The sequence below is a fragment of the Eurosta solidaginis genome, chromosome 5 (assembly GCF_040869045.1).
Source record: "Eurosta solidaginis isolate ZX-2024a chromosome 5, ASM4086904v1, whole genome shotgun sequence".
Lineage (NCBI taxonomy): Eukaryota > Metazoa > Arthropoda > Insecta > Diptera > Tephritidae > Eurosta > Eurosta solidaginis.
The window spans coordinates 218,057,106-218,072,773 of record NC_090323.1 but is presented as its reverse complement, the minus strand read 5'-3'; the positions used below and the strand labels follow the sequence as shown (position 1 = coordinate 218,072,773).

General features: G+C 35.8%; 2 protein-coding genes across 29 annotated transcripts in view; one reads left to right on the top strand and one right to left on the bottom strand.

Annotated features, from left to right (window-relative positions):
* Positions 1-291: 291 nt before the first annotated feature.
* LOC137252502 (uncharacterized protein PF3D7_1120000-like) lies at positions 292-3,096 on the bottom strand. Of its 23 annotated transcripts, none has more exons than XM_067788318.1 (5): positions 2,939-3,096; positions 1,713-2,814; positions 1,545-1,658; positions 1,377-1,487; positions 292-1,182 (listed from the first exon to the last, which is right to left on the bottom strand). In XM_067788318.1, exons 1-5 carry the CDS (start codon positions 2,951-2,953, stop codon positions 1,013-1,015), a joined length of 1,512 nt encoding a protein of 503 aa, XP_067644419.1. In that variant the 5' UTR covers positions 2,954-3,096; the 3' UTR covers positions 292-1,012. The 23 variants fall into 23 exon arrangements, with proteins under 23 accessions (XP_067644419.1, XP_067644421.1, XP_067644416.1 ...); XM_067788320.1 differs by having other exon boundaries at positions 1,545-1,655; XM_067788315.1 differs by having other exon boundaries at positions 1,377-1,832; positions 1,890-2,003; positions 2,058-2,814.
* Positions 3,097-9,996: 6,900 nt separating this feature from the next.
* Positions 9,997-15,668, top strand: part of Zn72D (Zinc-finger protein 72D) — a 73,822-nt gene continuing 68,150 nt past the window's right edge. For 3 of the 6 annotated variants that reach the window (XR_010953573.1, XM_067788298.1, XM_067788296.1), the window contains exons 1-4: positions 9,997-10,085; positions 10,286-10,350; positions 10,536-11,570; positions 11,657-12,067. Coding sequence is in view for 5 of the 6 variants with exons in the window: in XM_067788298.1 (XP_067644399.1) it covers positions 10,565-11,570; positions 11,657-12,067 (1,417 nt within the window). In the remaining variant the exon portion in view is untranslated. Of the gene's footprint in view, positions 10,208-10,285; positions 10,351-10,535; positions 11,571-11,656; positions 12,068-15,668 lie in introns of all 6 variants that reach the window. The other 3 variants (XM_067788301.1, XM_067788299.1, XM_067788297.1) reach the window with 3 other exon arrangements.

Below are 15,668 nucleotides of genomic sequence, written 5' to 3'. Positions count from 1 at the left end.
CGCGTCAATAAACCAATCCAATTACCATGTTTCATCCCTTTTTCCGTATTTGGTATAGAATTTACGTTTATACGTTTACACACTTTAAAAGGCATTTATAAGGTTACATGAGTCCCCCTAGAGATTCTTATGCCTATTCCAACAGCATATTTCTTTTTGGTGCAAATGAAAGGTTTGGGGGTAATTCCATGTCAAAAGGCGAAATTATGAATTTTTCAAATCAAAATATATCCGAAACTAGAGGATGGATTTCAAAAATTAAAAAATCCAAAAATAGCTTATAAAAATACCTTTCATCTGATGTATATACATATTTAACTTTTCTCTTTATTTACCAAAAATTTGAAAAAGCTCTTTCATGGTGGACATTTTTTCCACTCGCGTTCTGGGTATCTCTTCAATTTCCCGTAGCTGTTCATTCAACTGGACATTCGTCACTGCCGATGCTTGAGAGGAGTGTGCTCCCACCTTTTCGGGGTTTAGCCAATTATTGTGTTTTGGGCTAGCAATGTGGGTGAGATCTTTCCGATGCCATTTAACATGATTTGAGAGATGAGATCGCTGCCTAATACCAGATCGATTTGGGATGGATTCCGATAACTTTGGTCGGCTAGTTTAAGGTGAGACCATTTTATACTCTGTTCGGGGTATAGCCTAAGTGTTGGGAGTGTTGCCTGGGCTTTTAATTTTACCTTATTGTCATTTTAGACTAGGGTCAGTGAGCACAAATTGTTGGAGGTTTGTACTACTCGGCCTCCCATGCCCGATATTTCAAATAGGGAGTGGTTATATGGAAGCCCTAGCTTGATCTGAGCTTTTGATGAAATGAAGCTACGTTCTGATCTTTGATCCACTAAGGCTCTGAGCCTGAAGCAGCCCCCTCGGTGTTCCATCGACACTATCGCTGTGAGGAGAATTATTTGGCTTTCATTGTCGGATTGTAACGATTGAACTTGGGCTGCGTCGGAGGGATGTTCCTCGGGTGTCGTCCGGCCGATGGTTCCGATGGTGGCTACTTGGGAAAATTAATATCATCATCTTCTGGCTCCTTAGTAGCGGCACTATTACCTTCTTCCTCAATTTCTTTGGTAGATGGCAATGCTCCCTCAAGTTTGACTAAATTGAAAGGCTTCTTCTTCTTCTTTTTCTTCTTGCCAAAGCTTTCCAAATCTAAATTATCTTCTAAATCAGCAGGTAAGTCTTTATTTACCAAAAATTTTAAAAAGCTCTTTCATGGTGGAAATTTCGTAAATTTTAATTCTGCGTAGAACACCTATTTAAATCCTTCCTTTTAACCTTCTTTTTCTTTTTTGCCATTGAGAAGTCCATATCCAAATTAATATCATCTTCTGGCTCCTCAGTAGCGGCATTATTACCTTCTTCCTCAATTTCTTTGGTAGATGGCAATGCTCCCTCAAGTTTGACTAAAATGAAAGGCTTCTTCTTCTTCTTTTTCTTCTTGCCAAAGCTTTCCAAATCTAAGATATCTTTTAAATCATCCAAATTAATATCATCTTCTGGCTCCTCAGTAGCGGCATTATTACCTTCTTCCTCAATTTCTTTGGTAGATGGCAATGCTCCCTCAAGTTTGACTAAATTGAAAGGCTTCTTCTTCTTCTTTTTCTTCTTGCCAAAGCTTTCCAAATCTAAATTATCTTCTAAATCATCCAAATTAATATCATCTTCTGGCTCCTCAGTAGCGGCATTATTACCTTCTTCCTCAATTTCTTTGGTAGATGGCCATACTCTCTCAAGTTTGACTAAAATGAAAGGCTTCTTCTTCTTCTTTTTCTTCTTTTTCTTCTTGCCAAAGCTTTCCAAATCTAAGATATCTTTTAAATCATCGAAATTAATATCATCTTCTGGCTCCTCAGTAGCGGCATTATTACCTTCTTCCTCAATTTCTTTGGTAGATGGCAATGCTCCCTCAAGTTTGACTAAATTGAAAGGCTTTTTCTTCTTCTTTTTCTTCTTGCCAAAGCTTTCCAAATCTAAATTATCTTCTAAATCATCCAAATTAATATCATCTTCTGGCTCCTCAGTAGCGGCATTATTACCTTCTTCCTCAATTTCCTTGGTAGATGACAATGCTCCCTCCAGTTTGACTAAAATGAAAGGCTTCTTCTTCTTCTTTTTCTTCTTGCCAAAGCTTTCCAAATCTAAATTATCTTTTAAATCATCCAAATTAATATCATCTTCTGGCTCCTCAGTAGCGGCATTATTACCTTCTTCCTCAATTTCTTTGGTAGATGGCAATGCTCCCTCAAGTTTGACTAAATTGAAAGGATTCTTCTTCTTCTTTTTCTTCTTGCCAAAGCTTTCCAAATCTAAATTATCTTCTAAATCATTCAAATTAATATCATCTTCTGGCTCCTCAGTAGCGGCATTATTACCTTCTTCCTCAATTTCTTTGGTAGATGGCAATGCTCCCTCAAGTTTGACTAAAATGAAAGGCTTCTTCTTCTTCTTTTTCTTCTTGCCAAAGCTTTCCAAATCTAAATTATCTTTTAAATCATCCAAATTAATATCATCTTCTGGCTCCTCAATAGCGGCATTATTACCTTCTTCCTCAATTTCTTTGGTAGATGGCAATGCTCCCTCAAGTTTGACTAAATTGAAAGGCTTCTTCTTCTTCTTTTTCTTCTTGCCAAAGCTTTCCAAATCTAAATTATCTTCTAAATCAGCAACTCCAGTATCCATAGCTGACTCGTCCTTGGCTTCTTCTTTCTTACTGCCATCGTCAAGCCCAAGTGCAGCATCCAAGTCAAAGGTCTTCTTCTTTTTTTTCTTCTTCAGAAGAGTTGGATCAAATCCCTATAGAAAATATATCCAGTTTTAATGTAATTGTATTGCACCTACTCATAACCTCAAAACATTTAGTGACTCGCACGTTTCGGCGTCAGTAAACCACTTTCTTCATAAATAATACAAAACTTACATCTTCTGTGTCCATTGCTATTGGAGCTTAAAGTAAACTAGACTATGATGTTTTCAAACCTATTCCTTTTCTCCGTCAAAGTATTTGTTCACAAAATAAATAATACCTTACATTGCATCAGACAATTTTATCCCAACAAGCTGACAGGTTAATACTAGTGATGCACAAAAACGCCCCGAAAAAATCGATTTAATGTACTGAAATATCGACGAGTAAAGGGCCAATTAAACTGCCTTAAGGGCTAATTAAACTTCCGTAAGGGCGATTTAAAGGTGACTTATAACCATAAAGCCATAACCAGATAAATCAGCTGATCATACCTACCTTATGGAAATCAATGTAATCGAGTTAGTGTTATGGTACGGTACCATTAATCGATTACATTGATTTCAATAAGGTAGGTTCGATCAGCTGTTTTATCTGGTTATGGTTTTATGATTATAAGTCACCATTAATTGGCCCTTAAAATATTTTGTCTTTGTAAATTCGATGAACAAGTGTCAAAATCGTACTGCGCCGTACGTCATGATGGAATTATAGAAGGTGGCGCATTACGCATGTAAACATTATTTTATGAACAATTTTTACGTCATTTTCCTTTAGCTCTTGTTTTTTCTCTCTTTCTTTCATTCGCTGAAGCAGTCAAGTGTGATGTAGATGCGCAGAACAAAGCAATTTTGAACTCGTGAATGCACAATCATTGTTTACTATATAGTTTGGCAGCTTAAATTGAGGTTATGTTGCGAATAGAGTGGAAGGCACTCGAATTCAGTGAAAAAGACACTCGAATGGAGTGGAATGAAAAACAGTAGGAAGAGCAGAGTTGCATTGGATTAATATAACCTCAATCATAGCATCAATATTAAAGATAAATTGCTAATTGTGCAGTTTATGGTACCCACCAAAATTTGGGCCTTTTTTTCGAGTGAGGTATCAAAAGACGAGTATTCACGTCTAGATCAAGAATTTATATCTTAAGCTTATTTTTCTGCAATCATCAAGATCGGTGCTTCTTCTTAAGCACATTAGATACCGCACGCTAACCTCTGAGCGCCAATTCTTTGTTACCGTAATACGTCTTTGGAACTCCCTACCTACAAGTCAACAAGACTCTTAAGTAATGCTCTGCACTTCAAAAAAGAGCTAACATCATTTTTTAACGACTCTTAAACTGGATCTCAAATTGTTGTTGTTAAAATGTTCATTTCTAAGTCCTTTTCCTTTCTCTGTGTCTTCTTTCTTCATTTGTTAAATACTATTCGATCTATAACCAGCCAAAGGTTATCATCACTACTGCTGTCTTTAATATTTATTAATTACTTTTATTTAGTTTTAAGATTTACATTTACATACATAAATATTTCACTATTATCCGTTATATTTAATTTAATTTGAATAATCTAATTTATTATTATTATAAATGTTCAATTTTTTATAGCTCATGCTATTCATGACTAGCACTGTTAAATAATTTGTCAAAATTGTTGTGCTAGGAACAAATTTTCAAATAAATACATACATACATACACCTTCTGCTTATAAAAAATAACCCTGGGCTACGCCATGCCAAGTCCGGGTGTGTGGTATAACCGTGGCTACCGCCACGGTGATGTCCTTCTGCGTAATCTGCAGAATACATACATTTGTCAAATTAAAAAAATGTATATGAGTATCGGTAGTGGTGTTTATGGTGAGTTCAACCGTATAATTTTTTTTTTTGGTGCAAATAATAACTATAGGGGTAATTATACGTCAAAAGGTATGCAGAGAGGTGTACTACGCAGAAGGACATCACCGTGGCGGCAGCCACGGTTATACCACACACCCGGACTAAGAATGGCGTAGCCCAGGGTTATTTTTTATAAGCGCGGTCGAAGGCCGGCTATGCAGAAAGGTGTTCTACGCAGAATTAAAATTAAAATTTAAAAAATTTCCACCAATAAAGAGCTTTTTCAAATTTTTGGTAAATAAAGACTAGAAAAGATAAAGATATATATGGAGTATTCCATCCCATTTCGACCAATTTTGAACCCGACCCCTTTAGAATTGGCTGAAAGTTTTTCTTCTTTTTCTAGCTTACGAAAGACGCTTTTCAGAAGTTTTTCAAATTTTTTCATCAAACTCAAAAAAAGTAATGAATTTAAAAAAAAAACACCGTTTTTGTTTTCAAAATGCTATAACTTTTTCAAAAATTGACCGTTTGGGATCATTTTTTTTTTTAAATAAGTTTTTAAATATACTTTTCGGAAAAAATTCAAAAAAATTTTAAAATTTTTTTTGTAATTTTTCAGTTTTTCGAGATTTTTTGAATTTCGCCCTTTTTTTTCTCATAAAAAACTTCAATGAATTCTGCAATCATCCCCACTAATCCCGGAGTGGGCCGAGAATTTTTTTTTTTTATTTAATTGAAAAAAAACTTTAAAATTTTTTTTGTATTTTTTCCGAAAAGTACATTTAAAAACATATTTAAAAACAAAAATGATCCCATCTCCATCATTATAAGGGTGGAATTCCACCGGGTAGGGACATATTGTTTTAACCTCAGTTCAGTAATGCCCATTTGCTTTTGCATATTTTTTAATTTTTCCGTCGCTTGAGAACTATGGTTAAAGTAAGTGACTATGGCACGACACTTGGTTATGAGTACAGTAACTTGTGGAACAGCTTTGATGGCATCAATTACACATAAATTTAATGTGTGCGCTGCACATGGGTGTGGTGTTTCTGTAGCATTTCAATTATAGCCTTTTTAATATTAGCCCCGTTATCACTTACTACAGTAAATATTTTGTCAAAAACGGACCTCTCATCAAATATTAACTTCAATTCTGTAGCTATATTTTGGGAGGTATGATTTCCTAAGATTTCCTTTGTTGATAAAACTGCAGAAATCATTTTGTTATCCCGAACGAAATGACTAGTAACTGACAAAAAGATTTTTGACTATCAGAAGCCCACATTTCAGTTGTAACTGAAATATGTGTTACAATGTTGAGCAAGTAATGCAGTTTCTTTCTTACTTCATTGTATTTAAAAGGTAGCATTGTATTTGATAAAACTTTTTTGTTTGGCAAGGAATATAATGGCTGAAGCTTTTTTGTATATTCTACAAATCCTACATTGTCAACGATGGAAAGTGGCTGCAAGTCTTTTGTAATCATCTTTAAAAGAGATTCATCAATATTATTTTTTTCTTGCTCTGAGAGCTCAGAACGTGTGCTGGTAACAAATAATTTTGTTTGTACAGTCCTTCTCAAACATCCACTATTGGAAATGTCTTCGGTAGGTACTGTTAACGAACTGCGCGCTGCACTCCCTGCAGTAGTTGACGAAAGAGAAGTGGAACTACGTTCCTCTTCTGAAATTACTGACGCTATTTCTCCTGAAGTTAGATTCCTATGTTCTGAGCATGGTGGAATAACCAGGTGAAGTAAATAAAAAGAGATAGAAGGTGTACGCTATCTGAAACGGTAGGGATGTATTTTCAACGGTCAGAAGAGGGTAAAATGTTTACCCGCTTTGGAATAGTAGGAGTAGAAAAACAAATGCCTTGCTACGAAAGCCATTACAGACTGTTTCTTTTTCAGCATATCAGTGCAACCTAATGCCAATACAAAAGGGATACACAAGACCAGTGCGAACTTATATTACTTTAGGCATCGAATAAAATTAAAAACTTAAACTGCGATGAGTAGTAAAATTCAAGAATGCGTCTAAAGTAAACTGAGCTCAACTTCAACTTCAGTTGAAGCTTTTATCGAAAAACCGGACATAAGTGGGAGAGGTGTTATCCATTATATAGTTGAACTGTAGGAACTTTGCGCACTTAAATGGGTTTCGGGTTTGATGAAAAGTTTTACAGTCACACTTGGAAGTGATCGTAATACTTTTAAATGTGTTTCGATCTCTAAAAATCCATTGTTCTTTCCATCTGCTCTGTTAATTTGACATTGAGAGTTGGAAGTAAAACATATGACCTTTTAATATATCATACAAACTTGATCAGAAGATCTCCCATAAGCTCTTGGCAGTTAATTCATGATGTATTACTAATGTTCCCAAGTTATTATTTACTAAAATATGTCAGGGGATATAATAGGAGTCGGCCTAGAACCAGAAGGTGCTAATCCAAGCGAGTCGGATTCATATATTCTAATTTACAATCCATAACAGTAACATTCTTCTTATCATAGTGGTCTAATTTTTAGGCCAAAACAAACATAGTAACAACTTTTCGTAATTGTATTTAGAAATCCATTGTTTTAGCAAAGTGTTTACATAAATAAGGGGTAATACGATAGTTTTGGTGTTCTTGCACATTTTTCGATAGTCTTCAGTAGCGCTGCACAGGCGAAAATCCTTGTTGGATATGACGCGAATTCAAATAGTTTGTTTTAACAAAGACCTGTTTCAAATTTTTTTGGAACAAATTAAACATACTTATATGATGGAAACATCAATAATATAAACGCAATAGTTAAGCACGACCTTACTTATGGAAGCCCACACCAAAGATACCCAAATATGAATCTCTGTAATTAAATCCGGTAAAGGTCCACCGATATTCACCTACTGGTTTAGATGAAAAAATGACTAAAACTACCATATTTCACTCCTGAAAAATGCAAAAAAACCACATTTTCCGGGGACAACATTGGTGAAAAATTTTCAGATAGCCGAATGATAGAACAAAGAAGAATTTAGAGCGAGACAATTGACGGCTTACTTCACCTGGTTATTCCACCATGGTTCTGAGGAAGACGGATACTTACGGCGTAGATGGTCATTTAAATTTGATGTGTTGCCAGAAAAGTTAAAATTTTTTTTGCATATATGGCATTTAACTTCATTGCCATTTTTGGTAAAAACTCCCAAACGGAAGATCTCTTCAATCCAGGCCGCATTATAAATATCTACACAAATGAAATCGTTAAAATCACTTCCTCAGTTAAAAATATTTAATAATTACCACGCTTAAAACGTTTGTCGATTAGGTTGACGTATGCTAAATTTATTTTAATATCTTTTTAACACTGATATATGCACAGCAAAAATTTAAATAGAACGAACGATTCGAAGAAATAGTAATGAACGAATCATTCATACCTAAAACTAGTAATTCGAAGAAATAGTAATGAACGAATCATTCATAACTAAAACTAGTAACTCGAAAAAATAGTAGTGAACGAATCATTCATAACTAAAACTAGTGACTCGAAAAAATAGTAGTGAACGAGTCATTCATACCTAAAACTAGTAATTCGAAAAAATAGTAGTGAACGAATCATTCATACCTAAAACTAGTAATTCGAAAAAATAGTAATGAACAAATTTCAAATGACTATCGAATGAATGAAAATTAGTGAACTATCGAATACTCGATAGTTTTCATTCGATAGTTCCCAACACTAATTTGCATTGAGAAACCGTAGCGTTCAGACGTGAATATGTCGTCATCGGATGATGATTTTTTTTTACTTGCAACTACAGCAATTTTATGAAATAAAAAGAAAAGAAAAAAGAGAGATAAAAAGAAATTGTGGATGAAAAGCTTGGGGAAAATTTTAGAAAAGCACCCCCCCAGGTCGGGGTAAAACTTGGTATCAAATGAAAGAGGGAGTTGGCCCGATCACAAATATATATATTTTAAAGTGCGCAAACTTATAATTTAAAAATTATTTGTTAAAATTTGCAAATTTAGCAAATTTCTATAGCACTTTAAATTACAATTTACACATCTTTCAAAACCTTAATCCACATTCATATCTATATAAATTGGCAGCGATAAACTTAAATTCCATTTTTGTATATTTCACATTTCATTTTTGCATTGTTTTTACTTATTATAAACGTTTTTATTAAATCAATTGCGCTTTTGTAGCAACATGCACATTTATATATATATATTTTATTGATGACATTACAAAGCTGTGCTGCCACATAAACAACAAAAAAAAAAACAAATATAAATATTACCTTACCACCTTTCAGTTAATAAAGAAAATATATATTTTTACTACTCATTTTGAAAAGTTGAAATACCTTTCCGCTTAGGCGGCCTTCGGCCGCGCTTATAAAAAATAACCCTGGGCTACGCCATGCCAAGTCCGGGTGTGTGGTATAACCGTGGCTACCGCCACGGTGAAGTTCTTCTACGAGGTACACCCTTCTGCGTAGAAGGGCATCACCGGACTTGGCATGGCGTAGCCCAGGGTTATTTTTTATAAGCGCGGCCGAAGGCCGCCTATGCAGAAAGGTGTTCTACGCAGAATTATTGTGCATGGCGCAGCCGGTGTTGGATCGGATAACATAAGAGTTATAAGGTAATATCAGCTCGTTCACGAATACAAAAAGGGCTTTTTCAAATTTTTGGCATATAAAGACTAGAAAAGTTAAAGATATATATCAGATGAAAGGTATTTTTATAAGCTATTTTTCGATTCTGCACTTGTTCCGTTTTTTAGATGTGGCAGCACAGATTTGTAATGTCATAAAATATATATACGTATACACATATAAAAGTTCTATAGAAATTTGCAAGCTTTAACAACAAATAACTTTTAAATTATAAGTTTGCGCACTTTAAAATATATATATTTGTGATCGGGAGAACTCCCTCTTTCATTTGATACCAGGTTAAACCCCGAACTCGGGGGGTGCTAAACTAAATCGCTGCCCAATGAAATGTGCGCGTAAATTTATACAAATTGTGTAAATGATTTTTCATACAAAATTTGACAGCTCCTGCGTAAACTAGATAAATTTATACGTTTACACACTTTATAAGGCATTTATACGGTTACATGAGTCCCCCTTTTGATTTTCATCAACGTGTAACCGACAACAAATACGTGTTTCACAAAGCCACCCGACTGCAAAACTCACTCAATCTCGTTGTTAATCGTCGGAGCCTTTATGGGATCGCACGCTTCCGCTGATGGCACTGTTCGAAGACTTTCACATAAAAGTCTCGCGGCAGGGTTCTACACCGGCAAAGACAAGAATGCATGTGTATAAAGGCACTAGAAAACTGAGTACGGGATCGTTTTCGGGCAAGTTCTTCTTTTGCTCGGCCAATTGTGGAACGAAACAAATTTTTCACTACTTGTGCGGAATTTGTTCTGGAGATTTTTAGTGAAAATTGCTGGTAAGATATTGAAATTTCACCAAATTTAGAGAGATTTTAATTGGATTCAACTCCATATATTAAGAGGAAATACTAATTTGTTAGTTTAACCCGATATTTTTGACTTTACAAAGTTTAAAAAGGTGAAGAAATGTGCCGATCTAGAGGAAGAACTTTGTCGAATGACGCGTCGGTTCTAACAATTTGTCTTTTCGTTTCAGAACGTGATTTTCTCAACTTTGAAAGGTTTTTCTTATATTTCCACAAAATTTCAAGATTCCAAAAGGTAAATTTGTATTCAAAGCACAATAAAATAAGAAATTTGCTTTATATTATATTATTCCGAAGCACCCTCGTACTTTTCACAAGGTATTACATTCATACATACATATGTTCTAGTAGATACATGCATCTTAATATGTATTACCATAGTCACCTTTATTGATTTTTTATGTATACATATTATACTAGGTCATTTTTGTTAGAAAAGCACTGCGGTAATGGCTAATAATTATGCTGGATTTAATTATGGCGGTACTCAATATACTGCGACTGGTGCCGGATATAATCCCAGTCAGGTCACGTATCCGGCCGTAACTAACGCAACTTATGCTAATGCTGCAGCCTATCAAACTGCTGCTGCTGGTCAAAGTGGTTATGCAGCAGCGGGCGCTTCTGGGGCTAATGCATATGCAGGATATGACTATAGTCGTGCCATCCCTGCCTACGATACCTCAAAAACTTATTATCAACAAGCGCCAGCAAGCTACAACACTGCACCAGCAGCTGCACCTGTTAGCAAAACTCATTACTCGGCACCGCCTGTCAAAAATGTGAATGCTGGTGTAAAAGCCGGTGGAGCTAAAGATAAAACAAATGGCGCTGCCAAAGTAGTTGCAACTGTGGCAGCTACTACTACCCCAGCTGTTAATGCTTATAGTAATTATGAATCTGCACTATATAGTGCAGCATCAATGTATGTCGCTCAACAACAACATCAAACTACCGCTATAAAACCAAACGCCAATGGAGCTGCAGTTGGTGGCTGGCAATATAGAGCACCAAAAGGTGTTGCAGTTGGTGGTGTAAACGCAGCCCGTCCTAGGACCAAGCCTCCACCACGGCCACAACAATTACATTACTGTGAAGTATGCAAAATTTCGTGTGCTGGACCGCAAACTTATCGTGAACATTTGGAGGGACAGAAGCACAAGAAACGTGAAGCATCCTTAAAAATGCAGGCTAGCGCTCAGGCGGCTACTCAAAATCGTGGTAATAATTATCACTGTGAATTATGCGATGTCACTTGTACTGGTACAGATGCATATGCTGCTCATGTACGCGGCGCAAAACATCAAAAAGTTGTTAAACTTCACCAAAAACTTGGAAAGCCAATACCACCGGATGAGCCTAAAAAGTTATCGAAAATTAATTTCGTACCGGAGAGTGGTACCGCTGAGAAAGCCGAAAAAACTGAAGGAGAAAAAGCTTCTGCCAGTGGAAATGGTAATATAAATGTTTTAAAGCATATTTGAGTAGTTTTTTTAATAAGGTTAATAATTTTTTATTTATTTTTAATACAAATAATGAAGATGATAGCGCTGCCGGTGGGGAGAATCTTGATAATATTAAACCAGTTGGTGGCGAGTATATAGAGGAATTAAAGGATGATGAAGGAAAGATTCTAAGTTTCAATTGTAAATTGTGCGACTGCAAATTTAATGATCCTAATGCTAAGGAGATGCACATGAAGGGACGGCGTCACCGTCTTCAATACAAACGGAAGGTTCAACCGGATTTGGTTGTTGATTTTAAACCTACTCCACGCCAACGACGTTTGGCAGAGTCCCGTGCCCAACGCGCTCTGGCACAATCACATCGAGGAAATAGTGGTTTTAGTGATGAGCACGATGGCGGTGGTATGTATTGGGATGAGCAACGTAGGCGTGCACAATATGATGATGAATATGATTATAGTAATTGGTTAGCACGCAGCTTTGCAGGTATGTATATACAGATTAATTATTTAATCTTAAACAAATCTCACTTGGCAAATGAAAGTACATACTCTCCAAACTAAGTTTAAAAAACACGTAATTGCTTGTAGATGGCTGAAAAGTGTTTTTCCAGTTCTTACTTTAAGATATATGAAAATAATGGCCCGTATCGTGTTATATGATCACGTATCGAAAACTGATCTCAATCAAACCATAGGTAATTGAGAATCTGTCGAGCTATTAGTAAAAATGATGATAATACTTTGTTGATCTAATACGTACTCATTGCCTCTATTTCACGTATTAGCTCAATCCCAATCACCATTTCAGTGCTATTGCGATTCATATAACACGATACGGGTTTGGTGCGGACTGAAAATGTTCTTATTGAGCCGTTTTATACAAAAACGAAAGCCTTCGTAGAAAAATGACATGAAAACAAATATTAACGACGAATAAGAAAATAATGATTGTATACTTAACTGAGCAACGTTCAAAGGATAAGAATGCAAAAGTACATTCTTTAAACCAAGTCTACTCGCCCGTCTGCCCTTAAACACAATAACTTAACTGAATTTTGAGGCATACCCGTCTTCCATCGCTATTTAAGACTTTACCCGGCGTACGTTGTAACGCCCGAAATCGAATGTTTGTTGCGTTATTTTTTCTTTTTTATTTGTTGATAATTTAATTTATTGTTCTGTAAATTGAATTGAATTTTGTACGCATATTTGGTAAAATTTTCTGTTAAAACATTTTATTCTTGTATCTTATTGTAATGCATGTGGGTACACAATGTTGTTGTTGTAGCGATAAGGTTGCTCCCCGAAGGCTTTGGGGAGTGTTATCGATGTGATGGTCTTTTGCCGGATACAAATCCGCTACGCTCCGGTACCATAGCACTATTAAGGTGCTTGCCCGACCATCTCGGGAACGATTTATTAGGCCACATTAAACCTTCAGGCCATTCCCTCCCTCCCTACCCCCAAGCTCCATGAGGAGCTTGGGTTCGCCAGAGCCTCGTCTGTTAGTGAAACAGGATTCGCCGCGGATAGGTGAGGTTGACAATTGGGTTTGGAGAAGCTATATATTGCGCTGGCAACCTGAAGGGTTGCGCTACACGACCCCTTGAATCTGGTATTTTAGTCGCCTCTTATGACAGGCATACCTACCGCGGGTATATTCTGATCGCCTAACCCGCTGGGGTGTGGGTACACAATAGTTTTGGTTTATTCGTTTGGTGCAAAGATAAACAAATTTTTTGGTGTTCTAACTCCAGAATAAGCAACATATAGCTGTCCATGGGAAAAGCACGGACTCTAAATTTAAGCCTGCAACAGTACGCGATTGTCCTTGTGCTTTGTTGATTGTAATTGCAAAAACAAGGCGTACAGGAAACTAAGCGCTTAAAATTGAATGGCAAATCTGTAGGAATCATTGGGATCCGTGGTATGAGCACATCTTCACCTTTGCTTTTACCGCTGATATTTGTTGCTTCGATTACATTCGGCATTAATTTCTAAACGCAAAGTCTGTTTCCATTGCACAATTTTGGTGGGTTTAAATCCGAAGCAGCATGATTGGTGTGCCAATTTTCAAAGTTGATATACGCCCAGGAATTCCTTTTGGTTCTAAGGAGTTTAGAAATTCAGTTGGATAATTCACAATTTTATCTTCATCTGTAACTGTGTCGATCGATTTATATTTCGTCGTTTCACCAGGAAATTGGTTTTGAATGCGACCATTGATTTTGTTAACATGATCATTTTTAGGAGCTAAGATAGTTCGTTCGCAGAGCCAAAAAACAAAAACATTTAAATTTAAAATTCTTAATTCTGGAATATGAAATATGAAAAACTTTCGTCTTGATCGAAGGAACCTACAGGTAAAATTTGATGATGATTGAAGTATGGGAAACACGTTTTCATAGGGAACACAAACACAGAATTTGATTTTTATAGAAGATGTAGATAGACTGAAACAAAAAAAAATTTTTAACTGCGGCAGATTACTAAACGTCCAAAACGCATAACAGCCAAACTCAACAATGCATTCAAACTTTAGGTATTAAAATAACTTAAGTTTGTACGGCAGCCATAGTTCTGAAAAATCCCATTTGTAGGGAAGGTGCCACGCCCCTTTTGATAATTCGTTTGCATAGCCAAAAAACAAAAACATTTAAATTAAAAATTCTTAATTCTGAAATATGAAAAACTATCGTCTTTATCGAAGGAACCTACAGCCAAAATTTGGTGATGATTGAAGTATGGGAAACACGTTTTCATAGCGAACACGCACACAGAATTTAATTTTTATAGAAGATGTACATATGTAGATAGACTGAAACTAAAATTTTTTTTTAACTGCGGTAGATTACTAAACGTCCAAAAAGCATAACAGCCAAACTCAACAATGCATTCAAACTTTAGGTGTTAAAATAACTTAAGTTTGTACGGCAGCCATAGTTCTGTAAAATCCCATTTGTAGGTGCCACGCCTCTTTTTTCCCCATTCCACATTTTACTGGAGGTGTTAGGACTTAACGTCATATAGCTCCTTACCAATTTTCATTATCTTACCATTACTACATCCAGAGATATGCAGTATAATATATTCCATTTGTATGGGAGGTGCCACGCCCCCTTTTTCCCAATTCCACATTTTTTTGGTGGTGTTAGGGATTGACCTTATATAACTCCTTACTGAATTTCAATGTTCTGTCAAGTATACCTTCAAAGTTATGCAGTACCAAAGATTCCATTTGTATGGGAGGTGCCACGTCCCTTTTATATATCGAAATTATTTTTAGCCTAAAACCTTCCTGTTGATCGAAGGAACCAATAACCAATTTAGTGATGATTGAAGTGTGGGAAATACGTTTCCATAGCGAACATACACACAGAATTTGATTTATATATATATATATAGATGAGCAAAATCGGTCGATAACCACGCCTACTTTTTATATGTACATATACTACCACATCACAGCCCGGCTAACCTGGCAACGCTAAACATTTGAATTGTATGATAATAATTGACATCTCCGTTTTTATTCTTACTCTTCCTGACAAATTTAATGACTTTGATTTGCTGTTTAGTTAGCATCAAATATTGTATTTTGGCGAGTTGTTATTAAATGAAGTTAGAAATCTAAGATTCCTAAATATGTATATATAAATTTGGAGACCAAGAAACGTTATTATTTAGTTAATAATGCATAAAAAATGAACATAATTTTTCCACGTTTCGGGGGCCATAATTCGAAGAGGCGTTCACCTAGCGCTGAAAAATTTAGTAGACGCACTTTCCTTATTACTCTGAATATCAAAGACCTAACACTAAATGAAAGAAAAAATTTAATAAATACAAATACAAATACGATAAAAATGCACAACTGAGTATACAATGTTCGGATCCATCCGCACTTAGACTTCCTAATTGGTTCTGAGAAGTATTACAATATACAAACAGCTGGATATTGGCCGAAACCTATTTTTTTAAGAAATCGAGCAGAAGTAAAAAAAAATGTTCTCCATTTTTCGAAGTTAGCTTCCAAATTTAATCGACGCTCTGTAAGTCTGTGACAAAGATATCAATTTACTCAA